We start from the raw sequence: 14,152 nt of genomic DNA on the forward strand, positions 1-14,152 counted from the left end.
AAACAGACTAATACAGAAAATATAAGCATTTTAATAATTCTTTCAGCCAAAGTCTACCTTTAAAATAGATTTATTTGTATTAAACATATTTTGGTATTTCCAGCTCTAGGTACTTCCAGACATTTTTCCAAGTTCTTCTCCACCTTTGGGGGTGAGCCCTTCAGCCCCATCCTTTCCCTAGAGTGATGTTCTTCAGTCTTTCAGATGACTGTGCCCTCTTTCCTATTGAGTGTACTTCAGACTGAGTAGCTGACCCCAAACAGACTGCCTCTAAAGATGTCATTCTTCATCTTTTCTCTCCTCCTCAGATGATAGTCAGAGCTAGCCTTTCTGACAATGGTAATTTAAGGTCACTGTTCCATTCTAAACCAATATATCACAACACTACATGCAATAGCTGCAAAAGAAGACCTGCTGCTCAGATATGTTCCAAGCACTGTGGATCTGTCAGGAACAGTCTAACTTAATGTATAAAGAGCCTGTGGGCATAACAATGGCACAGGAAGCAACTGAGCTCTGCACTAACACTTTCTGTCTGTTTCTTTAGACAGAAGTGAAGGTTGTTCCCTCTGTTTTAATTCACTGGGGTATTACATATATTAACAAATCATAGAATATTAGACCTTCATATGAACTACAAGATACAAGTCCAGTTCCCTCTATTTACAGAAAAATCTGTAACTTGCCTAAGATCACAAAACAGATTAGAGAAGAAAGAGGGCCAAGAAGCCAGGATTCAGCTCTACCATTGTTTTGTCTCTCTACATTGCATGCTGCTTGTCCAAAACAAGCACCCCAGGATTTATGAGAATCACCCTTTTGTATACTTTGGAGTACTATACAAGTTTTCTGTTCTTTTTGGATATTTGTTTTTAAGCAGAGTTTGCAAATACTACTAGTATAAATATAGGTATGCTTCACTTTATGCAATTTATTTTCCTAATGACAGGATCTAAATCTTTTCCTCAAATAATTATCATCCAACCATGGATAGAGATAGATGGTGTATCAGTCAGCGATATGGTTTGGCTGTGTCTCCACCCAAATTTCATCTTGAATTCCCACATGTTGTGGGAGGGAGCTGGTGGGAGGTGGTTGAATCGTGGGAGTAAGTCTTTCCCGTGCTGTTCTTGTGATGGTGAATTGGTCTCACAAGATCTGATGGTTTTAAAAATGGGAGTTTCCCTTCACAAGCTCTCTCTCTGTCTCTTTAGCTGCTGCCATCCATGTAAGACGTAACTTGCTCCTCCTTGCCTTCCACCATGATTGTGAGGCCTCCCCAGCCATGTGGAACCATGAGTCCACTAAACCTCTTTCTTTTGTAAATTGCCCAGTCTTGGGTATGTCTTTATCAGAAGCAAGAAAATGGACTAATACAGTCAGGATTCTCCAGAGAAACAGAACCATTAGGATATATATATATATATATATATATATATATATATATATAATTATGGGAATTCATTCCCGTGATTATGGAGGCTGAAAAGTCCCAGGATATGCCATCTGCAAGCTGGAGAACCAGGAAAGATGATGATATAATGCAGTTTTAACCCAAAGGCTAAGAAAAGGGCAGGGGCAGGGGAGAACTTGTATAGGTCCCAAAGTCCAAAGGTCTAAGAACCTAGAGTTCTGATGTTCAAGAGCAGCAGAAGATGGATGTCCCAGCTCCAGAAGAGAAAGCAAACTCACTCTTCCTCCACTCTTTTGTTCTATCTGGGCCCTCAGTAGATTGGATGATGCCTGTCCTCAAGAAAAGCTTCTGTACTTAATCTACTGATTCAAATGCTAATGTTTTCCTCCAGAAACACTCTCACAACCACACTAGAAATAATGTTTTACCAGCTATCTGGTCATCCCTCAGGCCAGTCAAGTTGACACATAAAATTAATCATCACAGATGCTACAGGGATTAATCATTGCTTTGTATTAGTATTATTCTCACAGTGCAACCTGATAAGAAAGCAAAGTACCCACTCTTTAATGTTACACATCAAATTGATACCACTGATATAAAAATGCTTTATAAAACTGTCAAATGTTATATATCTGAAGAGTTATATTTTCATTAAAAATTTAATGTATTAAATATCTCAATATTAACAATTGCCAATGGCCTGGAATAATTAATCTTTCACTCCCCTTTATGATTTATGTTGTACATTTTTTAAAAAGAAAACCCATTACTTTTGTGTTAATTTCCATAGTTCTTTGCCATAAATACTACAAATAAGAAACTTTAAAAATCATTATTTAAAATACACTGGGGAGGGTAGGCTGGGGTAGGTAGTCTTCTGTACAGCTGGGTTTAAAAAAGGGAGAGAGAGAATACCTCAAGAGAGATGTTAGAGAAGAGTACTGCTATCCAGATAAGAGTGGGAATAGTATTTCTTAACTCATTTTAACATATTATCAGCTATCCCCCTGAGTCTTTACCATGCAGTATGTTTTCAAAACCATAAGAAGTGATAGGTTGTTTTGAAAAAATTGCCTGTACTGTCAGTAGTGTTTAAGTTATCTAAACTCAGATACAATGGCAATTCTCATAATAAAGTACATATTTATTCTCCCACACTAAAGTAGCATTGTGTCCTACATTATCTACCTTATAGGATGAAATAGAAAATCCACTTTTACAGATGTCCCCCAGAATAGTGTTACTCACTTAATGATGTAGCACCTATGTTCTCAGTGAAAGAGAATACTGAGAAATAGATGGCAATGAATTATTTTCAGGAGCAATTTAAGAGGAAGCAGGTGAAAAGGATCCTAATTCTTCAGGGTTTGAATAGCACGATAAGCAGTGTTTTATTACAGGAACAACAAAAAATTAGCATTCACTGAGCTGCTTATACATTTAAACAATGAATAAAAATGTAGTGTAGTTCTAAGTATTCCAAATGAGGAGAGGAGGAGTAGAGTCTTTCCATAGTTAAGAATTTTTTTAGCAAGTAGAAAACAAAGCTGATGATTTAGCTATTCATGTTTATTTGAAATTGTTTCTCATCTGCCCCTATTCTCTATGAAAAATACACTGTAAAACAAATTTCGAAAGTAGATAATTGTGTATTTCATAATCAGATGGAAGCGTAGGCCTGCTTAGAGTTAGGGTGGGGGAGGGATAGGGCAGCAACACCGACAGGGCCAGGAAGATAATGGAAATAGGTCAAGTGTGTCTGATGAAAGACTTGGTGAGAGGGTGGAGCAGACGCTCTAGAGAGCCCACGCCCTGTCTAAAGACATTTAGTTTCAGTTTAAGGAAACAAAATAAAAATAACTTAGCCATGAAAAGCCTAAATTCAGACCTTTTTCAACCCAAGGACCAATAGTTGGTGAGCTCTGGGTTCATGAAATATAAAACCCTGAGACCTCAGTGAACACCCTCATGAAGATCCTCAGCACACATAATGAAAACCTGGAACAAGGGATAAAAAATCTCATATAAGATTTTTTAAAAATTTAGTTTCATATGTTTGTTACCTAAAACAATGCTGTTTACCATCGATTTCTGCAGGGCTTATCAGCTTATAAAAATTGGTTATTAAGAACCAATATTTTAAAAATACTGTGCCAAAAAAAGGTTCTTTTGCTTAGGGTAAGAGTGTTTTTAATCTGGCATCTGTGAATCTTGAGACATTGATACGAAATTGTGTGCCCCTGCACAGTCCCATGTGCATGCATGCATGTCTGTAAACATATGACTGTGTCTACATGTGTATTTCAAGGACAAGCGTTTCATAGTTTACCTAGTGTGCCATGACCTCAGAAAGAGAATAGAAACACACAGGAAAAGCAAGCAATCCAGACACAATCCTTATCAGGCTGGTCAAGCTGCAGACAGAAGTCTGGCCTGCCAGCACTCAACCATAAATGATATTATATGATGACAGAATTCTACCTGTGAAATATTAAGATGAATGCAATTTGTCTCCAGTCTTGGAAGGGCACTGGCAGGACAATGGCAGGGGTTTAAGCATGGGACTAAACTCACTGGACCAAGACACACAGATTTCCTTGAACTGGGCAAGACAAGGTCTAAATTACTAGAACTGTGTCAGAGACTGTCCATCAGCAGAAATGACTTTGCACCTCTGACTCCTAAAATCTGCTGTTTGAGAAGATCATCCCTAAGCCTGGGCATGGTAGGGGTGAGTTCAGTGATTCCACATGAAGGAATTGAGATGCTGATCTGGGCTGGAAGCCAAATGAGTCCAAAAAAGACAAACTTTGGATACATAATTAAGGAAACAGATAACATTTACTGAGTGTACACTGGGTGCTGGCTGCTAAGAGGTGCTTTGTGTGTACCATCTCATTTAATCCACTTAACAAATGTTATCTAGAAGCCAAAATATGAGAAGTTTCTCCTTTGTAGCTATAAATGAATTCATTCCACTATTAGCCTTCAAACTTTCTTCAAGTAAAGTCAGATATTATTTCCATATTTCAGAAAAGGACAAAACTTTCCAGAGTACCAAAGTTTCCCTAAATTTGTAAATCTCAATAAAGGAGGAATACACATGCCTCTCTGAAAGAGGCTGGGCACATAGTTTTAAAACGCATGCACAATATAATATCGTTTTACACTATAAAATAATTTGTTGATTTGGGAATACAAACTAGGAAGAGATGCACGAGAGATGGATTTCTTTCTCAAGATCAGTGATTCTCAAGAGTAAGAGGACTATCCCCCTAGTTAGGGTTGTCTGTTCTAACTAGTGAATTTGAGATCATTCTGTGACTTGCTGTGACTTTTTGGGACACCATAGTGAATTAAGGCAGAAGGCCCCAGAATGCTGACCTCTCCACAAAAGCTGCTGAAACGAGACCACCTCTGCCACACATAATCCCACCAACAAGAAATTATAACTTAAAGTCATCCTCCAGTAAGCACATTAATGCCTTCTTTGTCTGACATCAGTAAGACTCCATATGATAAGCTTTCCAAATAACCAATGGTTACCCATTAAGAGTTAAAAAATAAAAAGGAAGAAAAAGTCAAACCTTGGTTTCAAACCTTTCCAATATATATTATTCATGCTGTTGTCTTCTTAAACAAAGTGTTTAAGTTACTTTCCCTCTTGCTTACCACTCACGATCACCACTGTAACCATGAATTATTGGCCAGGGATGTAACCTAAAGTGTGCTTGCCTCCTTTTCTGTCTGCCATCAGGCTGTCTGCTCACACGGTCTTGGTACCCACTCATATGGCCTATCTCTTTACAATTTAATGAGAGCTGAGAAATTGTGGGCAAATGTCAAAACTCATTATAGTTTACTATTTTATGGTCATTAATTCAAATCCCTTCATTTTGCAGTTCTGAAATCTAAGACTCCGAGGATTAAGCCTTGCCCAAGGTCACACAGTGAACTATAGTAAAGTTGCATCTTACAATTTGTATTTCAGAAAGAAAAATATTGTTTAGTCAAAATTGCTCTTAAGGATTTTTTAAATTATGCTTTAGTATAATATATACTCATTAATTGAGTACTATAGACATAGATTGAGAACAGAGGAAAAGTCTACAGACAGATTACTGTCTATTCAAACCATTTACCTTCAAGATAACCATCAAATCTAGTAAATGAGAAACAGAGAGAGACATTTTAAGTGTTCTTGCTTCTCTACAGAATTTTTCCATTTGGTTCCAGTATTAAGCCTCTGTATCCTTACTACCTTTCAATTGATTGGTCTCTCCTCTGCAGATTAGAGGCTTATATAGTAATACTCAGGTGTTAAATGCACCTATAATACAACTCCACTCTGGGGATATAGGGCAGACAAAGATACACAAATATACAATACTTCTTGTTCCCTCATTAGCACTTTTTCAGCTACAACTACCTACCTATTTATCAGACAACAATCTCTGAATATGACTTGGAAAACAAAAACACAAAAGGTTTACTAATAAACATTTTAGTATCCCTCCAGTTTACTTATTTCCTGTTTTTCTTTTGTTCCCTAAGTTATTAAGTTTGCTCTGTAAGAGAAGTATTAGTAAATGAGAAGCCATTTGAGTTACATTCAGTCATTTTGATTAGCATCTTTGGTAATTTTTTTCTCTCTCATAAACATATGGTAAAGCAACATGTAATGTTCCAATAATTGTGATTTCAAATCTAAAGTACTATTTGTTCATTCCCGAAACCTGAAGCAAACATCTGGTGGTTAATGCTTTGAGAAAAAAAGTACCTTAGTGCATTACCTCTGTATATGATTCAAGATCATGGGCAAAAATATGTAGATGAGATCAAGCCACAAAAGCTTAAGTTGATCCATTCAATTAAAAAAGGAAAAAGAAAAGACCCAGGTGCTTCTGTGTTTCCTCTAATGTAAGGAACGGAGACTATGCAGTCCCTGAAGGACTTCTTCCTTTCTGCCTCATCTTGCAATTAGATATAAACTGTATCCCGTATATATCCTCCCATTGGAACAAAAGGTGTGACTGCTTCCCTATCCCTATTCCATGTATGCTCAGAATTATTCCAGTTTGTGCATACCATCAGGTTCATATTATCATGCATTTTGTTAATTCAAATTCTATTTCCTACATTAAACTTATGTCCCATTTTTTCTTGTTTTATTTTAAGATTTATTCCAGTTCATACTTTCCATTTAAAGACAGCAGTTGTTGGCCAGGTGTGGTGGCCTGTAATCCCAGCACTTTGGGAGGCCAAGGTGGGTGGATCACTTGAGGTCAGGAGTTCAATATGGACCATCACCATGTTGGTCAGCCTGGCCGACATGGTGAAACCCTGTCTCTACTAAAATACAAAAAAATTAGCTGGGCGTGGTGTCAGGTGACTGTAATCCCAGCTACTCAGGAGGCTGAGGCAGGAGAATTTCTTGAACCCAGGAGGCAGAAGTTGCTGTGAGCCAGGATCGCGCCATTGCACTCCAGCCTGGGCAACAAGAGTGAAACTCCATCTCAAAAAAAAAAAAAAAAAAAAAGACAACAGTTGAAATAAAATTGGAAATAAAGTTGCACTGTTCATTTTGTAATGTTGTTCATTTTAACAAACTGTTTTGAAAAAAAATTTTTTTATAGTGGTAGTGTATTAGTCTGCTAAGGCTGCCATAACAAAACACCACAGACTGGGTGGCTTAAACAATAGGAATTTATTTCTCACAGTTCTAGAGGCTGGAAGTCCAAGATCAAGGTGCTGACAGCTTGGCTTCTCCTAAGGCCCCACTCTGTGGCTTACAGATGGCTTCTTCTTGAGGATGGCCTCAAATGGCTTTTTCTCTGTGCCTGCATGCCTCTGATACCTTTTCATCTTCTTATAAGGAAAGAACACAGTCATATTAGATGAGGGCCATACCCTTATAATTTTATTTGACCTTAATTACTTCTTTAAAGACCCTATCTCAAAATATAGTCACAGTGGGGGTTAAGGCTTCAATGTATGAATTTTAGGGGAACACAATTGAGTTCATTACAGGGAGCAATGCCATTAATCAAATATTCTGTAATACCTTCCCCTTGCAGAAAAAAATAAAACCATATGAAGGAAAGTGATAACGTTGTCACTTATATGTGATATCAAATTATTCAAAATATAAATTTATACGTGAATAATTTATATGAAATATCATTTATAGGTGAATGAGTAAATGAACATAAAATAACCATTAACTCTGCTTTTTGACCTATCTTAATAGAACCCACAAAGATTTAGCAAAGGAACAGCCAGGCAGGCTAGCAAGTCACACTTTTACATATTGTTTTCTGGAACAAAGAAAGATCCAGCATGAGAAATGCCAGATGGAACTGCTGCCCTTGCCCTTGTATATGTTCTCGGGTCAAATTGACAAATTTGGACTTTGTTCTCTGGAAATGTGGCTTCCATATTGGAAACAAACCTGAATCTTACTTAAATAGCTCAATATGTAGAGCCACAAGACTGAGGCACTTTAGTCACAAACATACAATAAAACAAGAATACTCTAGTATTGGTGCACAAATACAAGTAGAGGTATCCTTACCCCCTTGTGAAGATCACACCCATTTTTTAGAACATGACTTTATGTCCAATTGGATCACTTGCAGTGTTCTCATTTCTGAATTTTTTTAGTGCTTTGGATTAGGGTAGGTAGATTTAGTAAATAAAAATATAGAGTGCCCAGTTAAGTTTGAATTGCAGATAAACAATGATTTGGTTTTTTTTAAGTATAAATATGTCTCATATAATATTTGGGATGTACTTATACCAAAAAATTCCCTTGTGGAACATACTTATAATGAAAAATTATTTGTTATTTATCTGAAATACAAATTTAACCATGAGTCCCTTATTTTATCTGGCTACCCTACTTTGGGTTCAAGAATGAATTTTCTCCCCTTGCAACTCCCTGCCCCCCAACACTCTTAAGCTACTGTCACCAACTTTGTAAATTTAATTCCCTAGTCTTAATTTGGTGCTGCCTTTAACCTCTGCCCCAATGCATGAAAACCTCGGGCTTCAGGCTTCCTTCTATTGGGCTGCTTTGATATGTGGTTACAGAATCCCTGTGCTTAAGTATTACATCTTTACATCATATGACAGCATTAATATACATAAGGTACTCAATAATATGGTGAGAAATTTCTAAACCTTGAAATTTCCAAGCCCTGGGCTCAGTTTGCTCACTTATAAAATCAAGGGAGTGGATTCAAGGTGTTTTCCCCAAGGTTTCTTCTAACAATTCCATGCTACTAGTCTTTGAAATGAGTGTTCCATTAATGCTCTCATTTGCCTTGTAAAACCTAAATTGTTCCCATTTTGGATGAATCCCTTCCCGCCCCCCCTTCCCCCCCCCCCCCCCCCCCCCCCCGCGGTAAGTAGTGTTTAGATTACTCAATTAATAGTTTCACCTTTAAAGATATTTAACTTAAATTCCTTAAGGGCCAAAGAACACACTTTTCTTTCCACCCCTACTTGCACCAGGCTTTGCACACAGTGGGTGATCAGATTGTGTGATCATGGTCATGGACAATGTTGAAACAATCCCTTTGTGGTGAGCTCTGACTGTCAAAAATAATTTTTGTTATGAACCTAAGCCATCTCCACGGTTTAAGACAGCAATCTGGGAGCCGCTCATTGTTCTCTTCCGCCATCTAGTGGCGCTAGGGCTGCTTTCGTCCCTTCAACTCGCACTTCGGAGCTGCAGGGATTTTAAAATTGTAAATCAAATGGATGAATTGTTTTATTCTTGTCATTACAGTAAAAAGGGATTTATAGAGTGTTTCAAGAGATAAAAGGTAATAAATGTTAATAAAATTTAAGTGTAACACAATGGCAGACTTTAATTCTTGAACCTTTAAATTCATACAATTTAATTCCTTTAATATGTTAAAATGTTAAGTTGAAATTGAAGAATAAAAATATAAACTATATTAAAGTTTTTGAAAGAAAGATTATCCTTTCAAGGTGCGCTTATATACTGGTTAAGAATGTTTTCATATAAAATAAATGTAATCATAGCAGATGTAAAGCAAAGAAAGGGAACAAAATAAAATTCTGGTAAGTATTGAATTGGTAGAGAATGTTTCCATTCTGTATTTAAGCACTTGTCTTCAATTAAGTTAGAGATTATTCTCATTATTATTTATAAATGCAATACAATGTTTAATGAGTGTTGAATGATATTTAGTTTTAATGTCCTATAATCTGGAACTTTCTTCAAATGGCATTATAGAGGGGTTAATTGTGTGAATCTAAAGTAAAAATAAATTTCTCTAATGAATGAAATAAAATATTTCTGAAGTGTGACTTATTTCCCATTAAAGCTATTTTTACTGAATAATTATAGGAAATATTTCTGACATTTTAACATTATTCTGGCTTTCTTTTGATTTTAATTTAAAATGCCAGTGCTATTATGAAGTATTTAGATCTTTCTAATAAAAAATATTTAATTGGAATACCATTTTGTTTTTAATACAATGATAAGCCAGCTAAGAAATCTCCAATTTGTTTTCCAGGGTGGAAAAATCCCCATAAGGTGGACAGCCCCAGAAGCCATCGCCTACAGAAAATTCTCCTCAGCAAGCGATGCATGGAGCTATGGCATTGTCATGTGGGAGGTCATGTCCTATGGAGAGAGACCTTATTGGGAAATGTCTAACCAAGATGTAAGTGCTACCGATAGTTAAACTGCCATTTTGTGAATGTAAACACATTAGCTTGAGGGGGAATTATGCCTTTTGTCCTCACTCAGATTGGCCTTTATCTTCCTGAGATCTTCTCATGGTCTATGGCTGAGTTTGAGAAGCTGAGTAACCTTTCACTCTGAGCTGTATTTGATGTCCTCAGGGACAGCTGCCAGGCTGTGCCATGTGAGTGCCTGATGCACATGTTACATCTGAGATTTCCATGCTTGTTCTAATGAAGTCTGACTGTGTTTGTGCAATAGCCTTGACCTACAAGTAAGACAAAAGAAAGAGTAATGTTTACTTTTCGTTTCTTCCTTAGGGCAATTCAATGCAGTACTGTAAAGAGCAAATCAATTTAGACTAGATATCACTTAGAGGGAAAAAAGTGAATGCTTTCAGGCAATGCATTATCAATATGTGCCATCTAGTACGGTTCTTTTGATATGCATGACCCCTAATGCAAACTGTTTTGTTTCTATTTTATCTATAAAACTACCTTGGTGGTTGATACTATAATATTATAGAACAGGAGAATTCACACATTTAACCCCTGTGACCTATCCACAGTGATAGAGACAGTATTCAGAAGATGCAGGTACTCTGACAATGCAAATAAGTGTGCTGTCAGAGCTGACATTATATTTTAAGTTCCCACTTCCTCATCTCGAAATTCAGGCTTTGTCTACTCACCTGTTCTTCTCAAACTATATGATGGTTTCTGATACAATGGTAATAAGAAATCACCTATAATGTGATTCTGAATGTTCATAGGTGAAAACAAAGGCTACGTAACTATAGATAATCCCTAAACACTATTGCCACATCTCATTTATTTTTGCCAGTTTTAACACAACTTAAGCAACCCACACACACCTCCACACCTCATACTATCCCAATCTCAAGTTGTCCAAGTATCTTAAGGACTTAAGTAAAATTTATCCTTTTCTAATGTCAGGCATAGATAAGATTGGATTTTGGTTGGCTGGCCATGGCTAGTGTTTCTCCCTGCCATACAGTACTGCTTTTGAAGCTGACTCCTTAGTACTGTGGGTGTCTACTGACTCTGTGGAAAATGCTAGGTCCAGAAGTTAACGTAGCAGCAGGTTTGAGGCCAAACACACTGCTCAGTCATTGTTCTCCAAAGCACAACATCAAACTGCGAAGCCAGTGTGGCTGGGCCCTACAGAGCATTTGGCCTTAAGGACAAAGTGCATCGTAACCAGCAACCTTTGCTCCACCCCCGCAACACTTAGACTTTTTGGATCTGGGCCATTTGCCTACAGTCTGCTATTCATCAGGGAATCTTATTTGAAGGACTCCTTTGCTCTTCCCTGCCATTGGGCTTTGTTTGGGGCAGTTCCTGTCTGCTTTTCCAGTTTTTCCTAAAACTGAATTCCAGAGGCATAAATTTGTTCCTTCACTTTCAAAAGGAACCCATATTTGGGGATTTTGTTTGTTTGTTTGTTTTAACCAGTTACCTTAGGTAGTAAAAGCCCTGGTTTCAGTCACCATAATTCCTCTTCTGCCCTAAACTCAAGATAATGCTTGCCTGCTTGTCCTATTTTAACACAACCAAAATAGGCCATTCAAGCAAATGCCCAGAATAAAAAGTCCTTCTCCTCCAGATGAGTTATAGTCTTCACTGCACAGAAGAGTCTTCAAGTACCCTCCCTAATTGGTATTCTATTTGGTTCTTGTCTTAACCATCTCCCAGCAGACTTAAATCAGAGGGCCCAAAACTTTACTAATATACTGGTATCAGTAAGAAGTTCTTGAGCATCCATAGATGGCATATGTATATTTATTTGCAGATTATATACAAGTACTACTGTACTAATATATTCATTTAAAACTATTTAGTGAATGCCTTCTCCATTCTAGGAACTAGGCTTTCATCAGAGAACACATATTACATTTGGAAGGGACTGTAAAGATTATCTAGGCCAATCCCTTTATTGGTCATGAAACTGAGACATAGAGAAGTGACATATTTCCTTAAACTCTCATAGTGGTGACTTATTAATGCTCTTAGAAAATAATTCCAATAAACTTCTAGACTAGGTCATGGGCAAGGAGAAGAGGAATAATTATATCTTTCATGGTGGTTTTGTTTACAGTCCATGTAGCTCCTCACGTAGGGCCAGTGGTTTCTTGCCCTCATGGAGCTTACTTTCTAATGGGAGGGAGACAGACTATAAACAAAATCGATGAGAGACATAGTATATAACATGATAGTCACTGCTATGGGGGAAAAAAGCAAGAGAAGAGGATAAGAGATATTGGGGTGTTGATTTAAATATATATATATATATAGCAAAATATATTCATAAAAGTCATTTATGGTCATAAAAGTAATAATCATTCTAATTAGACATTCATAAATAATCATTCTTATAATAGGAGGATACAAATAAATATAAAAAGCAGTTCCATGATTTTTCCTGCCCCCCAGATTATGGCACCACCCATTTAGTAACCATGGCCACAGTTATGTGGACTATAACTCAACCATGAAAGACACTTAACTTTAAAAGTGCCTCACTTTCAATAAGTACAAGAAAGGGGTGAGATGATTTTTAATATCCACTTTAATAGTAACATGCTATGATTTTATAATCTCTGAAGAAATATTTATTATATTTTTCTCAGCAAATGGAATAAGGAATGATTCATAATATTCTTTTCTGATGTTTAGGACTTTTCTGAATCTCTGCAGAGGTGCCAAGAATTAGATAGGATGTCCACAGAGCAGAAGGACAAATGAAGATGCCAGACCACAAGACAGATTTTTTAGGAGAGCAGCTTTTGCCCAAATGTGTAGTTTTCAACATAGTCCACCATGTAAATTGTTCTTAATAATTGTAGCCTAAAGCAGTCCAAACCCTGTTGTCCACCATCTTTTCCTGGATCTTGCCCAAAAGGTTGCCCAGCCATTCTGGCCATGTATATTGGTGATCTGTGTCCAAGACGACCATTTAGAGAGTGATTTTTGTCTATTAAACCTCATTTGGCCACAGAGGCTCTATCTGGAACCTGGAGAAGATGCTGCAGCCAGGAATAGAGTTCCAACATTAAGCTCATTCTCATTCGTTCAGGATTGCCAATGCTCACAGCACAAGGCTGAACTCTTCCTCCACCCAGAGCTTGATTGTTTTTCCACTAGGTAGGCTTTAAGCTGTTTTATTGTCATGGTCTTGACGTGCATTACCAAAGAATATTCAAGCAAGAATCTGGGAAAAGGGGAAAAAAGAGGATGGAGGCCTGGGGGGTGAAAAAAACCCAAACCTTGAGGTCCTCACATCAATCCAAGACTACAGGAAAATAGTAGGAGCTAAAATCTTTTATGTATCTTGTGAATATTTTTGCTGCTGCAGTAAAGAGAGTTGAAATTCTGTTTAGCTTCACATATTGGAAGTCAGCATAACTGTGACAGATCCTATAACCAGGATTTTGTTTGGAAGCAGAAATAGCTTAATCAAAAACTTCCCAGCTGCTCTTTCCAAATACTGGCTATTCCCTATCTGTCCTGCATTTCTCATTTATTTGATCAAAATACAGTATTACATTTGACTTTTACCAAGCAAGGCCTCTTTTAAATGAAAATGTGATAGACAATACAAATTTGACTATGTTCTGTGAGAATATTTTATATTTTTACTACAATTTGGTGAGTTTAACAAGGCTATTCATACAGATCAAATGGAATGTTACCATGTTTTATGATTTTAAATTAGTTTAAGAAATTTCAGATTGTTTTTATGAGTTTCTCCGTTCTGCAGACTGTTGTATATTTTATTACAATGAACAATTCTGAATCTGCAGAATCTGTTTTAGTGAATAATATAATGAGTTTCCCAAAGGTCAGTGGTATTATACTTTAGGGAAAGGAAATGAGAAAAAAAGAGTACACAGAACTAGTCCATAAAAGACCTAACGAAATATAATAGCAGGTGCCATCTGCTTAGCCATTCAGCAGTTAAGCATGCGCCAGTCATTAGACCAAATGTGTATG

General features: G+C 37.0%; 1 protein-coding gene across 10 annotated transcripts in view; it reads left to right on the plus strand.

Moving 5' to 3' along the window:
• EPHA6 (EPH receptor A6) overlaps window positions 1–14,152 on the plus strand; it is a 943,752-nt gene that overhangs the window by 904,913 nt on the left and 24,687 nt on the right. For all 10 annotated transcript variants that reach the window (XR_010155659.1, XR_010155660.1, XR_010155661.1 and 7 more), the window contains one exon: window positions 9,970–10,119. Coding sequence is in view for 7 of the 10 variants with exons in the window: in XM_009445923.5 (XP_009444198.1) it covers window positions 9,970–10,119 (150 nt within the window). In the remaining 3 variants the exon portion in view is untranslated. The remainder of the gene's footprint in view (window positions 1–9,969; window positions 10,120–14,152) is intronic.

This window comes from Pan troglodytes, chromosome 2, assembly GCF_028858775.2.
Source record: "Pan troglodytes isolate AG18354 chromosome 2, NHGRI_mPanTro3-v2.0_pri, whole genome shotgun sequence".
Taxonomy (NCBI): Eukaryota; Metazoa; Chordata; class Mammalia; order Primates; family Hominidae; genus Pan; species Pan troglodytes.